Below are 22,051 nucleotides of genomic sequence, written 5' to 3'. Positions count from 1 at the left end.
TTGTCCATCATTTTCTTGATTCTCTGGAGAATCCTTCTTTGCATTATCTCCTCCAGTGGTTCCACAGTCGTCCCCAGAACAGAACCAGCCTTTTTTATTAGGCTGTTGAGCCTTTTCAGGTCCCTGCTTCTGATGCTGCTACCCCAACAGACGATGGCTGAAGAGATTACACTCTCAACAACAGACTTGTAAAAGATGTGCAGCATCTTGCTACAGACATTGAAGGACCTAAGCGTCCTCAAGAAGTGCAGTCTGCTGTGTCCCTTCTTGTAAACGGCTTCGCTGTTCTTTCTCCAGTCCAGTCTGTTGTCCAGGTGAACTCCAAGGTATTTGTATTCCTCAACCACCTCCACTTCTTCTCCCATGATGGAAACAGTGTTTGACTCCACCCTGTTTCTTCTGAAGTCTAAAATCATCTCCTTTGTTTTGTTCACGTTCAAGGTCAGATGATTGTTTCCACACCATGCCACAAAGCGCTCCACCAGCTCTCTGTACTCAGCTTCCTGTCCATCTCTGATACACCCGACAACTGCAGAGTCATCTGAGTATTTCTGTAGATGACAGGTCTCTGACTTGTCCTGGAAGTCTGAGGTGTACAGGGTGAAAAGGAATGGTGAGAGTACAGTCCCCTGTGGTGCTCCAATGTTACTGATCGCCTGGTTTGATGTGCAGTTCTTCAGCCTCACAAACTGTGGTCTGTTTGTCAGGTAGTCTTTAATCCAGGCGATAGTTGAGGCCCCCACCTGTGTCTTCTGGAGTTTCTGGCAAAGTACATCAGGCTGGATTGTGTTAAATGCACTGGAGAAATCAAAGAACATTACCCTGACAGTGCTGTCTGCTTTGTCCAGATGACAGTGGGTTGGTTGAAGCAGCTGGATGATGACATCTTCAACTCCAACTCCATGGCGATAAGCAAACTGCAGTGGGTCCTGATATGTTCTAGTTTGCTTATTCAGGTGGACCAACAGGAGTCTCTCCAGGACCTTCATGATGTGGGATCAGGACAACCGGTCTGGAGTCGTCATTGACTGATGGGCGAGTTTTCTTTGGAACTGGAACAAGGCAGGATGTCTTCCACAGGACTGGAACCTTCTCCTGGGCCAGGCTGAGGTTGAAGAGGTGCTGCAGAATCCCACAGAGCTGCTCTGCACAGGCCTTCAGTGCCCTGGGGCTGACACCATCTGGACCTGCAGCCTTGCTCCTGTTCAGTCTCTCCAGCTGCCTCTTCACCTGATTTCTAGAGACAGATAGGTGGGAGGGGGAGGTAAATGGGGCAGCAGCATCTCCTGACTTGGTGAAGACAGATTTATAGAACCAGAAGAGTCCATGACTGTGTTAGAGGACAAAAGAGCTGGCGTGTGACAGGAAAATGTTGGATCAGAGGAGTATGGGATGTCTGATTGGCTGGGGACAGGCGAGGAGGATGCTGGGTTTGTTCCTGAACTGAACTTATTGAAGAACTTGTTCAGTTCATTGGCTGTGTCCAGGCTGCCATCTGTGCAATCCTTCCTCTGCTTGAAGCCTGTGGTCTTCTTCATCCCTGACCAGACATCTCTGATATTGTTCCTCTGTAGTTTGTTCTCCAGCTTCTTCCTGTATGCCTCCTTGCTGTCTTTGATCTTGATCGTCAGCTGCTTCTGTATACTCCTCAATAATTCCCTGTCTCCCTCCTTGAAGGCTCTTTTTTTCTCATTTAGCAGATTCTCCAGTTCACTGGTGATCCAGGGTTTGTTATTAGCGAAGCATCTCACTGTTCTGGTGGGTATGATGTTGTCCACACAGAAGTTTATATAGTCAGTGACACATCCAGTCATGGCATTGATATCCTCTTCATATCCTTGGCAGAGAGTCATCCAATCTGTGGTCTCAAAACAACTCTGCAGGGCTTCTTCAGTGTCCTGTGACCATTTTCTCACAGTTCTTGTCACAGGTTGCCTCTGAACAAGTGCTTTGTGTTCTGAGCAGAGAAAAACAAGATTGTAATCTGATTGTCCCAGAGGAGGTCTTGTTTTGGACATGTATGCATTCTTTACATTTGCATAACACAAATCCAATGTCTTGTTTTCTCTGGTGGAGCAGCTGACAAACTGTTTAAATGTTGGAAGTGTAGCAGAGAACGAGGCATGATTAAAATCACCAGATATAGCCACAAATGCATTGGAGTGCTGGGTTTGTAGCTTAGCGACAACGGAACTGATGGCATCACATGCATTTTCAGCAATAGCTGAAGGTGGAATATAAACGGTTGCCAAGACAACACTGGTCAACTCTCTTGGCAAATAATATGGACGACAACTTACTGCCAAGAGTTCAACATCTGGGCTGCAGAGACAACATTTCACTGAAAAATGACCTGGATGGCACCATCTGTTGTTGACAAGGACTGCCACTCCACCTCCTTTTCTTTTCCCGCTCCTCTTCAGATCTCTGTCTGATCGTACAGTCAGGAATCCTGGCAGAGAGACGCTGGAATCGGGGATATGGCCCTGCAGCCACGTCTCAGTGAAACACTTAACACTACACTGCCCATGCTCTGGCTGAGTCCTTGAAAGGGCTTGGAGTTCATCCATCTTGTTGGCCAGTTATCTCACATTGCCCATTATGATCGATGGAAGAGATGGTTTGAATTTCCTCTTTCTCTGTCTACGTTTTGCTCCCGCTCTGCACCCACGCTTCTTGCATTTTAGCTCATTTGGGATTTGTGGCTTCAGTTGACGTATTATTTGAGCCTTCTCGATGATAATCAGCTGCTCCCGATTGTAAACTAGCTTGTTGCCATGGTTACGCATCACAACAAATGCTCAAAAGTGAAAAAAGTGAAAAAATAGCAGTAAAAATCCTCTTAGCTTCACAGCACCATAAACAGAAAAGTAAAATATTCAAAAAATACAGTTTTTCTTGAGAAACTAGAAGAAAAAATGTCCAAGAAAAGGCTAAACTTATATATAGTCAACAGAGCTACTCCAACATGCAGCCACCCAGAGCAGCGCAGTACCGAATCCCTCTGTATTCATTCCCTTTTATTTTACATAATTTTATTTTTCTTTGTGTTCTCCCCTCGGCACTCCTAGACGCCAGAGGGGACGTAACACCCATCATAAAATTTTTGTCAGGGGTTCTGGCAGCTTGGTTTGGTGGCAGAAAGTGTCCAACGGGAGTTGGGGGCTGCGTTAGTGGTGTCTGTAACTAGTTATTTAATTTTCTCTCTTTTTCATTGGCTGGCTCTCTCTGTAAGTGCTTGGCATGCAAAACGCCTCATGGAAGAGAATGTGTTGTCTTGTGCAAGATGAGATCACTCAGGGCTCACAAGGCCCTGCACACAGTGCGTGTGCTGCTGATAGGAAGGGACGGGACTGCTGCTAAGTTAGGAATGACACAGAATTCTATGCGCCACTTTAGCAAAGTTCGCTTATGTCCTCACCCACATTCTGAGAAGGCTGTGTAAACACAACTTGGCCACATGGTTGCATGCTATCTCCACCCAGCTCAGGCTGAACTGATCAAAGTGTAAATGCATCATTTGTCTCCAAACTGATGGTATATATTTTGCTTTGTTTGGGGCATTTCAAACCAAACTGATTCTTTACCAAATTGTACTTTCACTTTGCATGATTTTTGATGCACCAAGCTTCACAAAATGACATGCTTGCACTTTGCTTAATACACAAAACTATTGCTGTGCAGATGGATGGGTTTCAGTGCAGTCAGTTTTGCAGCCTTTGGTGTGAAAGCCTTCAATAAAATATTTAACTAAAACCAAAGCATTAAAAAAGGAAGAACCTCAGTTTCAATCTTAAATTGATTCAGATTTTTTGTCTCCAGAACATGGATTTTAGATGACCATTCATTTTTTCGTGCTGTTGTCAACTCTGATCACTTGTTGGGAAATGTTTTACTATGAACTGTTGTCTCCTTTACATTTGTGCTAAATGTTTCTCTTTTAATGTGCAGCACAGCTGCGGTTGGTTGGCGGTTCGGGTCAATGTTCTGGAAGAGTGGAGGTCTACTATAAAAGCCAGTGGGGTACCGTGTGTGATGACGACTGGGAAATGAGCGATGCTGATGTTGTTTGTAGACAGATCGGTTGTGGTCATGCAGTCTTTGCTCCAGGGAATGCTCATTTTGGAAGAGGCTCTGGTCCAATATGGCTAGATAATGTGGAGTGTACAGGCCAAGAATCTGCTCTCACACACTGTACACATCGTGGTTTTGGAGAAAATAACTGCGGTCACGGTGAAGATGCCAGCGTCATCTGTTTAGGTAAGAAACCTTTTTCACTTTAAAGCCACAAAGGACCCTTTTCCTCTAATATAAAGTGTGATGGTTCTACACATTTCTTCCAGGTGATCTACAGAAGCCCCAAATTACTTTAAGTCCATCATCAGTGGTAAACTGGGGGGAGAAAGTGGAAATCACCTGCACTGTATCAACCGAACACTTGGGTGGGACATTCGTGTTGAAAAACAGCCAAGGCTCAATAAAAATGGAGAAATTCTCCGATCATGAAGCTGCAAACTTCATCTTCCCTAAAGCGGACTTCAGCCTTAATGGGTCGTACTTCTGTGAATATCAGAAGAAACTACCTGAACAAGGAATCATCTATTATCCTCAAGGAAATACTGCTGATCTTTCAGTCATTGGTGAATAAAAATGAAGATTGACAGTGAATTAAATATTGTTCACAGTAAATTTTCAACACTTATTAATTACAATCTACCTCTGCCTTGCAGTGAAGTTGGAAAAGCCCAGCATCTCCCTGACATCCGCTCACTCAATGGTGATCTACAGTCCTGTGAAGATATCGGTACCCAGAGGAAGTGCATTCTCCATCACTTGCTCTACTCATTCCACATTCCCAGATGGTGTCTTCTATCTAATAAAGTCCAAGACGAACATTACCAAATCACCTCAAACATTCGGCCACTCCATCTTCTACATGGCGTACTTTGAATTTCCAGAAATAGACGTTGAAGACTCAGGAGAGTACGCTTGTGTGTACGGGATTAACATTTCCTCAGCATCCTTCAAATCTCTTCCCTCAAAGTCACTCCAGGTCACGGTCATTGGTAAGGCCCAAGAAGTAACTCTTCTGCTGTTTTAGTGTTATTTTTATTCTAGTGAGTTTTCTTGTTCACTAATACTTGGTAAACTTTTAATCCCTGCAGCAACATCATCCTCTTCGGTCGTAGCGGGTGTTGTGAGTTTTTTAGTGATTGTGCTTGTTGTGTTGGTTATCGGCTACTGGGTCTGGAGAAAGAAATGGAGAGTTGCAGGTAAAATTCACAATATATGCATTTTATGATATCTATATCCATTCATCCATTTTCATTCACTTATCTGGAGTTGGGTCACTGGGGCAATTGCCTAAGTAAAGAGATCCAGACTTCCCTCTCCCCGGCCACTTGGGCCAGCTCCTCCAGGAGAATCCCAAGATGTTCCCTGGCCAACCGAGAAACATAGTCCCTCCAGAATTTCCTGGGTCTTCTTGTAGGTCTCCTCTTGGTTGGACGTGTCCTCCTGATTCTCATCCCAGCTGCTTCACACTTGGCTGCGAACCACTCCAGTGAAAGCTAGAGATCATGTTCTTTTGAAAAAAACAGGACCACATTATCTCCAAAAACCAGAAACCCGATCCTTACTCCGCCAAAACAAATCTCAACACCTTGACTGCGCCTAGAAATCCTTTGCTTTAAAGTTATGAACAGATTTGGTGTATAAGGGCTGCCTTGGCGGAGTCCAATCCTCACTGGGAATGAGCCTGACTTGGTACCATGCTGTGGTATCAGCCATTCAGGGACCTAAAAGTCCATATCAAGGGGCCTGATACCCAATACTCAAAAGGAACCTCCATATGGCCCCCCGAGGGACATGGTCGAAGACCTTCTCCAAATCCACAAAACGCATGTAGATTAGTTGGGTGAACTCCCACACACACCCCAGAACCCCCTAAGGGCATAGAGCTGGTCCAGTGTCAGAACGAAATTCACTTTGCTCCTCCTGAGGGGGTATTGTTTTCTATAAGTGTATGCAAACAAAGTTTTCATATTTGTCATCTAGTTCTAAATTGTTTCGATTGTATTATTTGTTCTATGATTTATCATAGATTGAGGATTGTCCAGGATAATTTTTTTTATTTGCTGAAATCGAGGCTTTTGTGGTAAGTACATTTACCCTCTCAAAATGAGAAATGATGCTTCTGATTTTATCCCACTTTTCAGGGACCATGGTTCAGTTTAGCAGCAAGTTTCAAGAACGAATAAAAGACACAGAGGACCAAAGCAATGGGGTGGTTGATGAAAGGTAGGAAATAAGGAGCACATTTGATTCTGACACTAGAATGGCTTCTGCTTAAACAATAATGTTCCTGACGATCAATTTTTCCAAATGTGTATTTTGTATCATCTGCTTTGTGGTTGTGTGAAGAAAATTTATCAGCAATTCAAGATGGGTAAATGAAAGGTCACCCAGCCCCTATCGCCCCCTGTGGCCAGAATTTCGCACATACACAGAAATATGTCACTACTTGCAACCAGGGGGGCTGCCAGAGATTTTGGGCCCCATGAAAATATATCACGTTGGGCCCCCTTGGCGGCTCATCCACAGAGGGTGCTGGGGTTCCGCCCTCCCAAATGCGAATTGAATGAATTGTGGGTAATGCCCTTCACCCAAGTCTGCATGGCCGTATTTTAGACCTGATTTTATGGTTATATGTTACAAAGTTGACAAAATTTTTCAACAACTGGGCATCATTTAATAAATTTTCCAGCAACATTTTTGATATTTACAGAGGTTAACAGTAAAACTACGCATTGTCACTTTAAAGCCCAGTATAGTGAAAAGTTAAGGACAGAAACACCCGGAGTGATTTTATTTTTTGGATGGGAGAAATACACGGAGTTGCTACAACGCACTAGATGCTATTTATAGACAAGACAGCGAGGCAGGCATCTGGACTTAGCGGCTGCACTCTGTAGTCACATGTGGAGGATGTGGTAAGCATTTTGTTTTTGTCTTTAGCTCTGTGGACCATTTATTGCAGTACAAAAATACCAAATAGTTGTACAACTTAAAAAATCATGCATGACGGTTCGTTGAACCCCGCCTGCCGAAGTGATGGCCCAAACTGCGATCTAAACACTCGCCTGAAAATTCCAGACCCATACCGGAAGGCACCTGTCCAAAAATAACCAGACCTAACTGTACCAGACCCAGCGATGGAAAAGAGCTATTAGAAAAAAAAATGAGCTGACCTACCTGTTGCTGCTGATAAACACAGCTGATTTGTTTAATGTAGTGACGAATCACTCCTCTAGAGATTTAGGAATGCTGGGAGACATTTCAGCTGTTAGATTAAGGTGTTAAAAAGATGAACGCAACTGAGCAAGGAGATGGTTTTGCTTCCGCAAACGGGCACTAGGAGGCGTTAAAAGCAAGCAAAACTGCTTAGTATCCCTTTAAACAAGCTGGATGTTGTTTTCTTGTAATATGTTTCTCATCACCCTGATTCTATTTAGGGAACGCACAAACCAGATTTATGAACGTCGACAACACAGCAGTCCAGTAACCACCAACAGCGGAGTTGAGTCTGAGGGCGTTGTTGAGAGAGTCCCTGAAGACCTGGCAGGACGAGTGTGTTACGAGCTGGAACCTTTGGTTGATCCGTGATGATGACAAGACTGAAGCAGCCGTTTACTCCTTTTATTAGAGGCTTCGTTTGATTTACAGCACTACATCAGGATGAAAGGCAGCATTTGAGGGTGGGATTTGTGACAAGACACTGACACAAGTTGGTGCAGACCTCTGCAAAAATAGGAAAGTAAGGGTGGTAAAAAGAAAATAGCAACAAAAATATTATTAAAAAATTGTATTTAGATTGGTGTTTAATCATACAGAATCATTTGAAAACCAGTCTTGCTTTTGTGTCTTCTATATGGTTTAAGATGATTATTTATGAGACTAATTAAAATCTTTGCAGAAGTTAAAATCTAGTTTTTCATGTCAATTTTTTAAATGATGCCATTTAAATCATCCTATTTTTAACTATTGTTCTCATCACTATCTAATCTTTCTTATGTCCAGCCCTCAAGTTTAAGAATCTGTAAAATGAAATTTGCCATTTGCATGATATTAAAGTTGTCTTTGTATTAAACAGTAATTTGCTGCTTCTTATGTGGTGATGGACATTTTTTTGGTTCTTACAAAATCCTTATTTTGATTGGTTTGACTCAGTTAACGAACATTATATTAAGATTCAGATGTGTTAAAACATCAACAGCATGTTAGATACACGAGAGAAGTTGAAAAAGAAGAAAAAAATCTTTTATATAGTGCCGCTCAAGATAAAAGTCACAAGGCGTGTGCTGTACACCAATCTACCCCGTTATCTCTACTTCTAGTGACTGTAGCCTTCCTCAGAGCAATGCCAGCAATGCTCTGAGGAAGGCTACAGTGTTAGCCGAAATTTGTCAGCTTAAAAGGTGAAAACAAATCTTTATTATGCTGTTTAGAAAAGAACCAAGCAATGGAGTTATGAGAGCAATCACATCCTTCCTTTTATACTCCATCCATCCTCATCCTTATATCTGGGGTCGCGTTGCAGGGGCAGCTGCCTAAGCAGAGAGGCCTAGGGCCAGCTCCTCTGGGGAAATTCCAAGATGTTCCTGGGTTTCACTTCAGGTCACCTCCCGGTTGGATTTGGCCAGAAAACCTCACCAGGGAGGTGTCCTGACCAGATGCCTGAACCACCTCAACTGGCTCCTCTCGATGTGGAGGAGCAGCAAATCTACTGCGAGCCCCTCCAAGATGAAAGAGCTTCTCGTCCTATCTCCAAAGGAGAGCCCAGACACCCTGCGGAGAAAACTCATTTTGGCCGCTTGTATCCACGATCTCATTCCCAAAGCTCAAGACCATAGACGAGAGCAGAGAGGTAGATCAACCAGTTTATCAAGATCTTCGTCTTCTTGAAGCTTTCTCTTCACCATGAGACTGTTTATGTCACAGCTTAAAAAGGCCCTTCATGTCACTTAGTTATGTGAAATGTAACCAACTGGAACTTGCAGTTTAAAGGTGTTAAAGAAGAAATGTGATTAAAAATCACAATGATGAAAATCTTTGTGAGGGAACACCCACTTCAAATAATGATGCCAATATGAGCTTAAGCAATGTACCACAAGGTGTGTGTGCGTGTGTGTGTGTGTGTGTGCGTGTGTGCGTGCGTGTGTGCGTGTGCGTGCGCGTGCGTGTGCGCGCGCGTGCGCGTGTGTGTGTGTGTGTGTGTGTGAGAGAGAGAGAGAGAGAGAGAGAGAGAGAGAGAGAGAGAGAGAGAGAGAGAGAGAGAGAGAGAGAGAGAGAGAGAGAGAGAGAGAGAGAGAGAGAGAGAGAGAGAGAGAGAGAGAGAGAGAGAAATTGACATAAAACAAGCCCCGACTGGAACAGCTAGACGAATGGGTGTGTCCATGCAGCCAGGTAAACTGTGTCTAAACCTGCTCACCTTGTCTGTTGCTTCAGCAGACTCACATACCTTCAGACAGTCCTCAACTAACTAGTGCTCTGTTCTTTTGTCTCTGTGAACCTTTGCTACTATCTTTACTTTTGATTTACTACTATTCAAGCAGCAGTCATGCCTCTAATTGTGTATTGGACGAGTGTGAGCGGTTCTCAGAAGGTATAGTACAGAATCTTTCTTGTCTATTTTTTCCTTATACTCAAATGACAAGGTCTATTTAACTAAGTCCTGCTTTAATATTTCCACATCTACTAGGACTTTTCTCTGCAAAGAATAGCGGGTTAGACAGCAAAACAAATCTATCAGGTATGACTGGAGTTGCAATATTGCAACTGTTAATGTACTAAACACTTTTTCTTCCAGATAAAAAAGCAACAAGACAGGATCACAGACGTCTTGACAGCCAAGAAGATCCCCTTCAAAGTGGTGGACATCTCTCAGAATCCAAGTGAGAAGGATTTAATGAGGAAGCTGGCAGGCAACCCGACAGCGCTGCCTCCACAAATCTGCAACGACAACGTGTACTGTGGAGTAAGTTTAATCTGAAAACAGCAGCAGTATTGTGGATGTGATGATGTACTGGATTTACATTTAAATTTGTTTAAATCTTACGTGTCTGGTGTGCAAGATAGCATGTAGAAATGTAAGATGTGACACGGGGATTAAAGAAATATTTGCAGTGTGAACCACCCTGTGGCTTGATACATACATAGTGTAAACTGCTGAAATAATCTCTACAAATTTATTCTTAATTTAAGTTTTCTTGTTTTTCTTTCAGGACTTTGAGGCATTCGAGAATGCAGTTGAGATGGAGCTGTTAGAGAATTTCCTTAAAATCAAAAAGTAATGCTGAGCAGCGATGTGGGATTCCTCTGTATTCCTGAACAAAGCAAATAAAAATGTGTGCATGTTTGAGTTGAAGATTGTTTGTTCATGTTTTGTCGGACGTTGTTGAAGTGTAAATGTTTCTTTTCATTTTCTGTTTGAGGTGCTGTTGAATAACATATGACAGATCTTAGAATAACTTGGAACAGAAATAAAATATAAAGCACAAATGCTCCTTATGGCTTGTAACAACTTCTCTGTGTTTTACTTAGGGCGATTGGGATGATTACCGGTTGAGCAGCAAGAAATAAATAATAAATAAATAAATAAATAAAACATAGCCTACATATTTGTTTTTAGCAAACATGATCTTCAACAGGCTAATTGTTTTAAATATAAAATCCAATAAATGTTTAGCTGTTTTTGATCATAAACAACAAATTGGCCTATTTATATTTTCCATCACACTGTGAAACTTAAATTTCTGATTTATTTGTGGCTGTGTAAACTGCCGGTATAGTGTTTCCCTGCTTCAACACACCTGGTTCAATCAATAGGTGATTAACAGGCCTCTGTAGAGCTGCTTAACAGGTGAATCAACCACTAATGCATCTGTGATGAAGCAGAAAAATTACTAAAACGTGCTGTGTACTGACTCTCCAGGACCAGGATCGTGCACCCCTGCTTTAAAAGAAGGTGAATAACATGTTCTAATAAACTACAGTTGTTTTTCATTGAGTATATTTTTTTTTACTTAGTATTAAAACAGGCATCACGCTGGATGCCTAAATGTGGCGCGGTTGGGGCCTGACGGCATTAAACCGCTGTCGCTGACTTGTGACGTCCTCTTTCCAAAGTACCCGAGAGAAGGATAGGGTGCGTTTGTCCAACTGTCGGAACAATCTGTTCTATTTTTCAATCATCTGACATTATAAACCCACAACATTGCTTTTTCCGTGATGTGTGGTAACATCTCTGCTGTGTCTTTGTTATATTGCAGAACTTTAGGTCCGCCATCCATCGCAAATCTACAATGGCCGAGGAAGGGTGAGCATCCTCACTTGTTTATGCCAAGCAGAACCAACGGGTCTTAAATTAGCTCTGACTAAATCGACTTTATATGCGGGTCGGAAAGGGTCATGTTAAGATAAATATCTGTGCCTCTGTACTACGGTTGTATGCATTTTTAAAGGCATATTAGCCTTACATCGCAACTAAGCTAACTAAGAGGCAACTTGAAACCATGAAGCGTCCCCCCCCCCAAAGCTCATTTTTGAGCAAAGAGGATATTTATGGGAAGAACTACGTAAGATGGCAGCATGGAGCTCTATTTATATTACATTTTGAATGCTTCATTCAGATAAGTTGGCTTCGTGATGTGACATGAAAAGTGTTTTTAAAATGACCAGATACAGAATCAAACCTTTTTGTTGTGATAAATGTAATTGCATGACTTAAAACTAATTTTTATTTCTTAAAGCTGTAAACAAAAGCATCCAATGACTAGATGACTAAAATGCAGTTATCTTTCTTGTGTCTGGTCTGAAGACTCATTTATTTTAACTTGGTGGTTTTCTGTGGTCGAGCTCGGTTGCTTGAATGATGATTCACACTTTGTCGGATACCCCTTCACTCTCCAATGAGTGAGATCCTCCGTCTGACAGGCCAGGAGCTCAGTAGAACCACACTCTTCCCCTTCATATTACACTTGTTTTACAAAGATAAAGATTCTCCGTCTTCACAGCACTGCTGCCGGAGGTGTGATGGATGTCAACACCGCTCTCCCTGAAGTGCTCAAGACCGCTCTCATCCACGATGGCCTTGCCCGCGGTATCCGTGAGGCTGCCAAGGCCCTGGACAAGTGAGTGCTTCATACTTATACCATGAAGGTGTGTGGGTTTCTTAAGGTCCTTTTGTGCGGCTGTATCACTGATGATAACTTGGCTCCCTTTGCTGAAGTTGTGAGGAAAATGCCATTGTTACCCAATTTCTGTCTGAGATACAGACCAGTACACATGAGAATATTTGGTAACGATACACCAATATGAAATTTTGGGGCCGATACCGATATTAAGATCACTGTTGTGGCCGATAACCGATATTTGCCGATACTGACATTAATGCTTCTAAAATCATCAGATTTTGTCTAAAATTAAATTATTAAAGCTGAATGTATGTTATGTTCACACAACACACACACCTACGTTTCTGAGATGATTTCATTCACTGTTCACATGACTAAACAAATGCACATCACCCTCTGAAACAGGTAAACAAATGGAGACGAGATGGAGAAAAAATATCGGTTGTTAAAGGGACATTATGGAAGTTTGACAGCCAAAACATGTATAGAAATAATAAATACCTTCTTCATACATTCTCCTGCAATGCCCTGGTTCTGTAGAGTGAGCCCTGGCATTTTTACTGTGATTGCCTGTTTTTCTGTAAAATCACAGAAAGAGAGATGCTCAGGTCGAGATTATTTATTTTATTATTATTATTTTGTTTATGAATGTTTCCTGTACTAAATGTCTCATACAGAAATACTTGTAGGCTTTATTTGTTTTAAATCAAGTGAATATGGTCACTTATTTAAAGACAGATACCCTATTAATCACTTAACAATTAATGCAATTATTGTTAGATTTATCCCTTTAAGAGCCACCGATTAGAGAAGTGTTTCAATAAAGAATGGGTTTTTGTTCTGTAATGGTAAGAGCATGTTCTAAGGACAAAGCTGGAGTTCAATCTGGCTCAGATTGAGTAGTTTTGGCCATCATATCTAGACCACAACAGGACTCAGAACTTTTGAGCACAACTTAAGTATTAAAATTGTTTGTTTTTCATGAAATCTTTGTTTCTTCTGCACGACACATGCAGAAACCCTAAACGTTTGGTCCTGTGTTGCTTGCAGGCGTCAGGCCCATCTCTGTGTCCTGGCAGCCAACTGTGATGAGCCCATGTACGTCAAGCTGGTGGAGGCCCTCTGCGCTGAGCATCAGATTAATCTGATCAAGGTAAAGATCCAGAATCAGGGATCATAACGCCGGCTCTTTAGGTTGGAGTCTTTATTGTAGCTTTGTGCGGCTGTATCACTGATGATAACTTGGCTCCCTCTGCTGAACTCTGTGAGGAGAATGCCATTGTTACCCAATTTCTGTCTGAGGTACAGACCAGTACGCTCTGTTCATCTATATGGAATTATAAAAGCAGACTGAGTAGAGCTAAACTGATAAAAGTATCAGTCGAACTGTTTTCTCAACTGGTAGTTTCTAGTTTGTCAGGGCGTTAAACCAAAAATGTAACATCACTGAAGTTTGGCTGTTACTGATGTCATTTTGACCCTGTCGCTTGTCTGGTATTTAAAAAAACATAAGTGAGTAGGCTACTGATGTCCCGTTTTAAGAGGCTGAGACACAGAGCAGTAGAGTCGTCAGCGTTATGGATTCAGAGATGATGATGTGTGACGAGATCAAAAGACCGATGTAAACTTGCAGAAATACTGTAGCAACAAGTCAAGGTACTGCCGGTAGTACGAACACATTTTATTGTGATTCTGGTAACGACTCAAATGTGACAACATTCACATGATGCAGCTCTGTTAGCCTGACCAGCCCGCCCCGTGCTTCCTTATGGGAGCCGCTGGGTCTGAAAACTCCAACCCAAATAACCCTGAGAATTTTAACCGAGTCGAGCAGCGCTGAGCTGCGTACGTCACACCGCAACGCTCGGTTTCTCAAACAAGGACTGCGTTTGAAGTGGAGTTCGCTGAGACTCTTTCCTCTGTTCTAAAGGACGTGGATGTCTTTAAAACAAGTAGAAGTGCTTAAAGCCTTTCTTCAAAAAAAAAAAAAAACAAACAAAAAAATGTTTGCACGGTTGCCAGACACCATTTTTGGCTACAGCTAAAAAAATAGTTGCGTGATACATCTCTGCCTTTTTTCTGATTGGTTATTTTGTGCCTCTGCCTGTGAGTAAGCAGACTGGTTGTGTGTAGAACTAGGGCTGCAACAAACGATTATTTGGATAATCGATTAATCGGATGGGGTCTCGACACGATTAATCGATTAATCGGATTACATAGGGACATTTTTTTAAAACTGCTAGGGAAACGTTATTTTTCTCCTTCCTTCACTTTATTAAACACAACATTATTAGAAAACAGTTCAATAGCAGAAAAACAACATGCCATCACCTAAATTGTCTTATAAGGTGTATAGACAGAGACCCTAAGCTACACCTATCTGTGACCTAAAATGCTTGGTCCAAGTTAAACAGCTTAAAGAGCAAGTCAACCCCTACCAGAGTCTAACTCCACTCCCGCTTCATGTTTGAAAAATGCAACACATGCTGTTGCCTGGCAGACCGAGAGGGCAGAGCCGCTAACAAATACACACACACTCAGGCTCACGACAGCACTGTGACATCATAATGTACCAGTTTACATCATAGCATACTTCTTAGCCAATAGCGGTGGCAGATTTAAATTAAAATACAGTGCAGAGTTTTTACCTGACAACGGCACAACACTGCCAGTTTTAGGCAGAATATTTAAATTTTAACTAAGATGCACTGAAGTGCCAAATTATTGACAACACGTGTCTGCAGCACGATTAAGCCGGGCGTACACTGTGCGACTTTTTCACTTTTTTGAGCCGATTTTCCAGTCGTGCGAGAAGCCACGACATCGGGGCGAGTTTTGCGCCGAGCGGTCGTGTAGTGTACAGGGGGTTACGAGAGGCGATTAACACCACGTGACCAGCCGCCGATCAGCAGTCGTGAGGTCGCAGGGACTTCTGGTGTGTTTAATATTTCGCTCGTCCCTCGTGAGGGTATCGCACTGTTGAAGCGGCGCTGCGAGCAGCTGCGAGCAGCTACGATCCAAAAAGTATCAGAACCGCTCACGGCGCATGCGCGCGCGATCCTGCATCAACGCCGGCCGGTCGCTCGCTATTTCCCTAATAACACACGCTGTTCGTTTTTGTTTCTACACGTTTTTTTACTCACAAAGATTGTCAAGAAAGCGTGTTTGTCGTGTTCATGTCAAATTAAACTGATCATAAAACACAGATTCACTTTCTTTATTTCGTTTTCCTCATCCAACCCCCATAAATCCCTGTGTGTCCTCCTGCAGCACTCCCGAAGGACAACAGGCAAGACAAAAAAGTCTGACGTGTTGTGTAAAAACTGCTATTTTTAGCACATTTTAGGGCCGACGTGTTGCTACCAGACGTACAGTGTGAGCAGTCAGGTCGCATGCGAGAATTGGGTCGTACAGTGTGAGCACACGACTCGTGAGATCTGCTCTGCGAGGAAGTCGTACAGTTTGAGCTGAAGCTGAACGCTGCGAGTGAAAAAGTCGCACAGTGTACGCCCGGCTTTAGACACTCGTTTGTTTAGTTTATCAGCAAAAAAATGTTTATTTGGGGGTGACTTGCTCTTTAAGGGCAATTCTCATCTGTTTTGTTTGATCTCATCTGTTGACATTTATTATAACTGGGGATGTCAAACAACTAATTTTTAAATGTAATTAAACATAGGCTGTGAATTAATCAAAATTAATCACTATTTCCAAAAATGACTGAAAAATACCAAATAAAACAAAAGTAAATGAATGCCATCCTCCTTGTGATGATGCCCTGGGCAACTGCCATAAAGTCACATCAAGAAATGCTGCTGATCATTCCAATGATCCCAAATAGACTCACATTAGGCCACATGAAAGCAACTGAACCCAAAAATATATTAACCAGTATATAACTGCACTCTCACACAACACGCCTGCTGCAACAGTTAGGACTCCTCCCTCCCTTTTAAAAGCGTTTTCGCTTCGAGGACATTGTGGTTGTAAAGCCACATGTTAGTAGTCTGGCCCCGGTGTGATCAACCAGTTTCTGCGGGAATGTGACGGCGGAACCGGTTCGCAGCGGCGCGAGCCCCCCCCCCCCCCCCCCCCCCCCCGCCTATCTAATAGCGTCGCGCTTACAGTTTTATAGACTTTTTTACGAGCTTAGGGCATGTCTAGCCTGTGTAATAATCCGGGGCTTGGGTGAATCACTTTTGAAAAGTTTTTAACTTACCCGGACACCGAGCTCTCTCCTTCCTCGCTGATGATTCTGACATGCTTGCGTTTAAGACGCTGCATCATCACCGTAGTATCCCCGTGCCATGCTAAGTCTGACCTACAAACGTTGCAGGTAACGAATGTCTTCGCCTGATTTAACTGAAAATGCTCCCAAACTTTAGAAGTTTTTACTTTTTTGGGGTCTCGCTGCTTCTGCCATGTTCCTCTTACAAACACCTGCCGGCTCTCCACCGGTCTGCGCGCAACGGCGGGCAGGAGGGGAGGGGGCTTTTGGAAGAGTTGCGCAACAACGAATCAATGACGCAATTCGTTGCCAACGCTTTTAGTAATCGATTTTCATCGAATTTATCGATTCGTTGTTGCAGCCCTATGTAGAACAGAGGAAGAGTCTGGCAGGCCAGGCTAGCTCTCTGTAATCTCCATCTTTAGACTGAGATTGTATCTTAAATACTTTTTGTTTGTAGGAAATTTTAGTTATTTTAATACTTGTCCAGTGTGTTTTAGCTTTTCAACCAATCTTAACCAAAGTATTTTCTATTAGGGTTGCAGTATTTTAGGTAGCAATTAAAATGATAGCAATTAATAGATCTAGTGGAATAATGGTGTCAATGAATCTGGATGTGGAGCAATTCTGCTGCCACAGCCCCATCTAGTGGGCGACTGTTTTTGTGCTTACGGGTATTTACCGTCCATTTATTCAGTACAGTCCTACTTTCTACTGCTTGTTTGACTCTCCATCGACTTAAATTTCTATTTCAGGTTGACGACAACAAGAAGCTCGGTGAGTGGGTTGGTCTGTGCAAGATCGACCGTGAGGGCAAACCCCGCAAGGTGGTGGGCTGCAGCTGTGTTGTTGTCAAGGTAATCAGAGTAAAACGTGGCATTCTGTGTTCAAGGACAAATGGTTTGGTGCTGTTCATACCAAGTCTTGGCCATGGTGCAATCCCGGTCACCTACTTGCACCAAACCCACATGTTTAAATAACCGGAACTTGTTTAGCTAATCTTAACGTTTTCTTCTGGTTACAGGATTATGGCAAAGAGTCTCAAGCTAAGGATGTGATTGAGGAATACTTCAAAGCCAAGAAATGAGATGTGAATAAAATGTGGAAATAAAAGCTTTGTCTCTGGTGATTTGTGTTAAAGCTGTTCGATATGAAGTCGGGATTATGAATTCAGGAGGGAAAGAATAGCTAGAATTTTATTGACAAAAGAAACAAACATCCACTGTTGTGTTTATTGGAAATAATTTACAGATTTCTTTACCACGGACTGCATGAGTTTTACCACCAGGAAAAAAACCCTTTGAAGGGAGAAAGTATCCCAGTTTACATTAGAATCTATGCAGATGCCTTCAGATTAACATTAGGTGAGGATGTCTGTCTGTTGCTCTAGATAAACGCCAGGTAACAGGAAGAGAAACGCTCCAGGTTCTGAGAAGATCCTTTTCTGGCTCAGCTGCGTGGACGGTAAACTGGATTCTTCAGAAGTGTATCAGCATCCAGGTCACTGTGCATAGAGTCCAGTTCCTCCAAACCCCACTGACCTCTAACCTCCAACCTCTTTGCTTAAGACCATAAAGAGTTTGTAAATCCAAACATTCAGAAAAAGATAAAAAAAAAAAAACACAAGATGCAGTCTTAAGTTTTGTTCTTAAATAGTACAAAAGAGGGCTGTTTCCATGGTAGCGATGCACAAGTCCACAATGGTACAGTCCTTACAGGTATTCAAACTCCAGTGCTTGGTGCAAGGCCAGCAGGTCAGAGTGACTGGATATCCTCCAAAAGGGCATGTTGTGCTGTGAAGTGAACACACACCATTAAAACCACAGGTTCTGCTCCAGCAGTGGAAGACCACCACCTCAGCTCATGCAAGCTACGCCATCTATATAGCCTGGAGCTGCAATGGCACTGCAAACCAAACCCATGCACGTCTTATCCGGAAGCATTTTGGGAAATATGCAGCTCCTGTTCTGAGTTGCATGACAGGCAGAAGAATCTGGCTGACGACTCAAACGTTGGTGTGGCTCCTAGACGTACTGGTCTTCTGGGTCGTTTTAGACGAGAGGAACATTTCTGCACATTTTAGATAATTAAGAAAACTACAGTTTTTATACATTTTTAATCCCGTCGGTAATTTGGCATCAATACGATATGTTAGTCATTTTTTACCATGGGTATCGGCCCCATAAATAAAACTGGGCTGATCTTAACCAATATGTTTTCTATCTTGTTTCTGTGTCTTTCACAGAGTGAGGCGTTGATGTTTAATTGTTTAGTCCTGTGTTTAGTCTCTGAAGCATAAATGTGTACACACACACACACCAGCACATATCGGCCCGTTTCCTGTCAGTGCATCCCTAGTAAATACAACCATGTGTTAAATATAAACTTTTAGTGGGTCTGTTGTTGCAAAAAAATCTTGAATTTTTCACCCAGTTCTAACCACTAACTGGTTTATTTCATACCTACAAATAAAAAGTTCCTGATTTTCTATTTAACGTTTAAAAACTTGGATTACTGGTGAAAGCACGCACAGCTGAATGAAAATGTTCCCTGAACTGTTCATGTGAACCACTTCTTTATCCAAAGATCTGTTTGTAAACATTTTGACATTTGATTCTAAAAGCATCTTTTTAATTTAAAACAGCTATGCTTAAAATCCCCCCATATTTCCAGCTTTTTGTTCCAAGTAAACAGTCTTTATCTGTCTTTTCAATCTAACCGAACAAGGAAGTAAATAGGAATATTTCCCAAAATGCATTGTTCTTTAAACGACCCCAGGTGTCACAAATAAAACCCAAAGCTGAAGAGGAAGGAGTCGTTTTCTGAAGGAGACATGTTCTAATGTAGAGTACCTATAGGAAGGACATTTAAAATCACTGGAAAAAGCAGCAATGATTCTCTAAACAAGTGATTATGTAAAGCTTGGTTACTGTGTACATTTGGCAAAACATTTTATTAAGAATTAAAGTTCTGAACGAGGTCATCTTTGTTCAGACGTTCCGTGTTGGAGGGACGTTTCAGCTTTAATAGTACAAATATCCACAATAAGCCAAGCCAGATTGTAACTCAGATATTCACTCCAGGTTCCCATCACACCATGAAAACAAAAAGCCAGTGGACCAGAGAAACAAAAAACTGCTGCAGCAAAGAAAGGCAGGTTTCGTCCAATCAGAGCTCACACTGTGCGGAGTAGGCGGGGTCACGCTAAGGTTTCGGGGGTCCATTACCTTTTTGGCCGCCTGCTCCTCTTCCACACCGTCCCCAATTACAACATACACTACTTTCCTGCCAAACCTTTGCATTATGCGTTCAAAGCAACTCTCTTTCCCTGCAAAAAACAAATAAACAAGGGGAGGAAGGAGGGTCACATGGTCAGAGGGGTCAAAGTTCACAAGCTGTTTGTTTACCTGGCTGGCAGCATGCTCTTCATCCTTCCCATCGCCAATCACAACATATGTAATGTTAGTGCCAAAGCGGGAGACTATACGCTCAAAACAGCTCTCTTTGCCTGGAGAAAAACAAACGGCTTTCACAGGTTTTCCATTTGTTTGGATGGAGATGTGACAGGAAGTGGCAGAGCGGCGTGCGCCACAACACAAACATGTGCCGCACCTAATGGCTCTCCCACGCTCGTCGGGCCCAAAGATGTCAGCACTTAGGCTCAAATAAACAAATTATGTGGAATCAACCATTCTTACCTGCTGTGGAAATAGCCTCGAACGACCTGTGCTTGGAGAAATATAGAATAATCCTGGCCACATTGACAAGCTAACGGCTAGTGCAAGGATGGCTCATCTTCAAACAACTTCAAGCTATGGTTTCATTTGCAAATGTATTTTTAGTTCACACCAACAACTGGTTCCCATTTCACCCGTTATTAAATAGGTTGTGTTTTTCAAATAAGATTTCATTGTTTTGCTACCTACTTTTGCTGTAACTATCTGTGGTGCATAGTGCTTGGTGAGAACACTCAAGTAATTTGTAACTTTGAGTATAACAACAAATTACTTTTCTATTTTATTCTATACTTCAGGAAAAATATTATAAAATTCTCCCTGGAGGTGACCCAGAAATGCTACAGCTAGCTGCCGCCATCATTAGCAAATAGAAATAACCACATTTCTATGTAATAAAAGCAAAACTGCCATTTAAAATCCAAGTAACTGAATTACGGTTACCTTGTTATTTACAACTTTGTACGGAAGAGGATTAGGGCCGCAGAAAAGCAAAGAGAAAATTCAGACTTTTCTCGGATACTGACTTTATTAGTTTTAAGAAAAAGAGTCAAAATTCTCTTTAGTTGCTTTTTTTCTTTTCAGTGGCCCTAATCCTCTTCAGTGACTTTGACCTTTAAAGAAAACAATTGTCAAAAATGTGGCAAAACATTTGAATTAACTGTAGATAAATTATTTATTATCCTTTCTTCTTATATATTAGAGAGCTGGATCTATTGAAGTTTGATTCGGTTTATAGGTATGAATTTCATCTTACCTGTGGTCGTTAGCTTTTTGAATGACCTCAGTTTAGAGAAAAACAGATTGACCGCAGTGACAAGCTAATGACTAGTCCAAAGTCCGTTATTTTGCTAGTGCAAATACCACAAGCAACTATTTATTTAAGTATGTAAACCCCATCCTAGGGTATCAAAAGCAGAAAAATACAAAATGCAATGATTTCTTTCAGATTAGAGCTACTTCCTAATAGCAATGCACCCACTTCAACTAGCCGTATGTTATCAAGATGACGAGATTATATCTATTTCTACAAACTGAGGTTGTTCAAAGGGCCGAATGCAACAGGTAGGATTCAGGCTCCACACGTTATGTGATCTGAACCATGACTGTGTGTGTACATGCGTGTGTGAGCCTCACCTATTTTTGTTGCACTGTAAATGTTCTCGATGGGGAAAACGGAACCGAGACTATATAGAAGAACCTTAGCCAGCGCCGGGATGAGCTGCGTTGTGGTCACCAACACGTTTACACAGTTACTCCTGTGGGCATGAACACAGAACACACCATTTTTTCCACTTCTGTGCATAATCTGTTGCCGTGTTGGGATTACTTCAAGAACACAGAAAAATCAGCAACAATGGAAAAAAGTAAAACAATGTGTCACCTTGAGCTGATGATGGACAGGGACTTGAGTGCGTGGGTGAGCCAGGAGTCCGTCAGAGCTTCCACCTCGGCTCTGAGCTGCAGCCAGGCATCTCTTTTAGCTGGACCCAGCAGACCTACAACACACAAAAACAGAGTCACAGGGTCAGAGGTATAGAAACACGAGAAATTGTTTTCAGAGGTAAAGTTTGCCTTAAGGTGCGACGCATTTTCTGCCTCTAGATCAGGGGTGTCAAAGATGTGGCCCGCGGGCCGGATCCGGCCCGCAAGCGGGTTTAATCCGGCCCGCGAGATGGTTGTGTAAACTTTATTTTCATACTTTACAATGTAGAGTGAAAATAAACTAATCTTTGTGAGCAAGTTTTCTCTGTAATGAGTATAAATAAAACAAAGCTGCGCTCAAGGCTCACACAAGAACTTGAATCACATCCTGAAGTTGGCTGCCACTCAGGATGTGACTTCTGATATTGATGTGCTGGTGAAAGCTAAAAGATGTAAAGTTAAATGAGTCAAAT

The 22,051-nt window shown here is 42.2% G+C and overlaps 4 protein-coding genes and 3 non-coding genes across 13 annotated transcripts in view; 6 read left to right on the top strand and 1 right to left on the bottom strand.

The window, feature by feature from the left end:
• The window catches only part of LOC107377458 (scavenger receptor cysteine-rich domain-containing protein DMBT1), a 61,187-nt gene extending 53,018 nt beyond the window's left edge, over positions 1-8,169 (top strand). Inside the window, exons 35-40 of the mRNA XM_070548724.1 lie at positions 3,952-4,260; positions 4,344-4,640; positions 4,731-5,066; positions 5,166-5,273; positions 6,219-6,300; positions 7,515-8,169. Coding sequence (XP_070404825.1) covers positions 3,952-4,260; positions 4,344-4,640; positions 4,731-5,066; positions 5,166-5,273; positions 6,219-6,300; positions 7,515-7,665 — 1,283 coding nt within the window. The 3' untranslated portion in view covers positions 7,666-8,169. The remainder of the gene's footprint in view (positions 1-3,951; positions 4,261-4,343; positions 4,641-4,730; positions 5,067-5,165; positions 5,274-6,218; positions 6,301-7,514) is intronic.
• Positions 8,170-9,490: 1,321 nt separating this feature from the next.
• LOC107377492 (SH3 domain-binding glutamic acid-rich-like protein 3) lies at positions 9,491-10,426 on the top strand. The gene is made up of 3 exons (XM_015947121.3): positions 9,491-9,664; positions 9,869-10,036; positions 10,284-10,426. Exons 1-3 carry the CDS (start codon positions 9,620-9,622, stop codon positions 10,350-10,352), a joined length of 282 nt encoding a protein of 93 aa, XP_015802607.1. The 5' UTR covers positions 9,491-9,619; the 3' UTR covers positions 10,353-10,426.
• Positions 10,427-11,104: 678 nt separating this feature from the next.
• On the top strand, positions 11,105-17,532 carry rps12 (ribosomal protein S12). Its single transcript, XM_015947120.3, has 6 exons — positions 11,105-11,206; positions 11,331-11,377; positions 12,075-12,191; positions 13,245-13,347; positions 17,175-17,276; positions 17,444-17,532. The coding sequence occupies exons 2-6, from the start codon at positions 11,364-11,366 to the stop codon at positions 17,504-17,506; spliced, it is 399 nt and encodes a 132-aa protein (XP_015802606.1). The 5' UTR covers positions 11,105-11,206; positions 11,331-11,363; the 3' UTR covers positions 17,507-17,532.
• On the top strand, positions 11,924-11,996 carry LOC129165736 (small nucleolar RNA SNORD101). Its single transcript, XR_008565011.1, has one exon. It is a non-coding gene; the product is annotated as a small nucleolar RNA SNORD101 (small nucleolar RNA).
• LOC129165744 (small nucleolar RNA SNORD100) lies at positions 12,253-12,334 on the top strand. The gene has a single exon (XR_008565019.2). It is a non-coding gene; the product is annotated as a small nucleolar RNA SNORD100 (small nucleolar RNA).
• LOC129165743 (small nucleolar RNA SNORD100) lies at positions 13,419-13,501 on the top strand. Its single transcript, XR_008565018.2, has one exon. It is a non-coding gene; the product is annotated as a small nucleolar RNA SNORD100 (small nucleolar RNA).
• Positions 17,533-17,637: 105 nt separating the features above from the next.
• The window catches only part of eya4 (EYA transcriptional coactivator and phosphatase 4), a 94,780-nt gene continuing 90,366 nt past the window's right edge, over positions 17,638-22,051 (bottom strand). For 5 of the 7 annotated variants that reach the window (XM_070542519.1, XM_054747855.2, XM_054747858.2 and 2 more), the window contains 4 exons: positions 21,538-21,652; positions 21,291-21,412; positions 19,647-19,747; positions 17,638-18,212 (listed from right to left, as the gene is read on the bottom strand). In XM_070542519.1, the coding sequence (XP_070398620.1) occupies positions 18,132-18,212; positions 19,647-19,747; positions 21,291-21,412; positions 21,538-21,652 (419 nt within the window). In that variant the 3' untranslated portion in view covers positions 17,638-18,131. Of the gene's footprint in view, positions 18,213-19,646; positions 19,748-19,826; positions 19,928-21,290; positions 21,413-21,537; positions 21,653-22,051 lie in introns of those variants that run through there. The other 2 variants (XM_054747856.2, XM_070542525.1) reach the window with 2 other exon arrangements.

The sequence above is a fragment of the Nothobranchius furzeri genome, chromosome 2, assembly GCF_043380555.1.
Source record: "Nothobranchius furzeri strain GRZ-AD chromosome 2, NfurGRZ-RIMD1, whole genome shotgun sequence".
NCBI classification, from domain to species: Eukaryota; Metazoa; Chordata; class Actinopteri; order Cyprinodontiformes; family Nothobranchiidae; genus Nothobranchius; species Nothobranchius furzeri.
The sequence above is the reverse complement of the archived record's forward strand: the minus strand, read 5'-3'. Positions and strand labels throughout refer to the sequence as shown.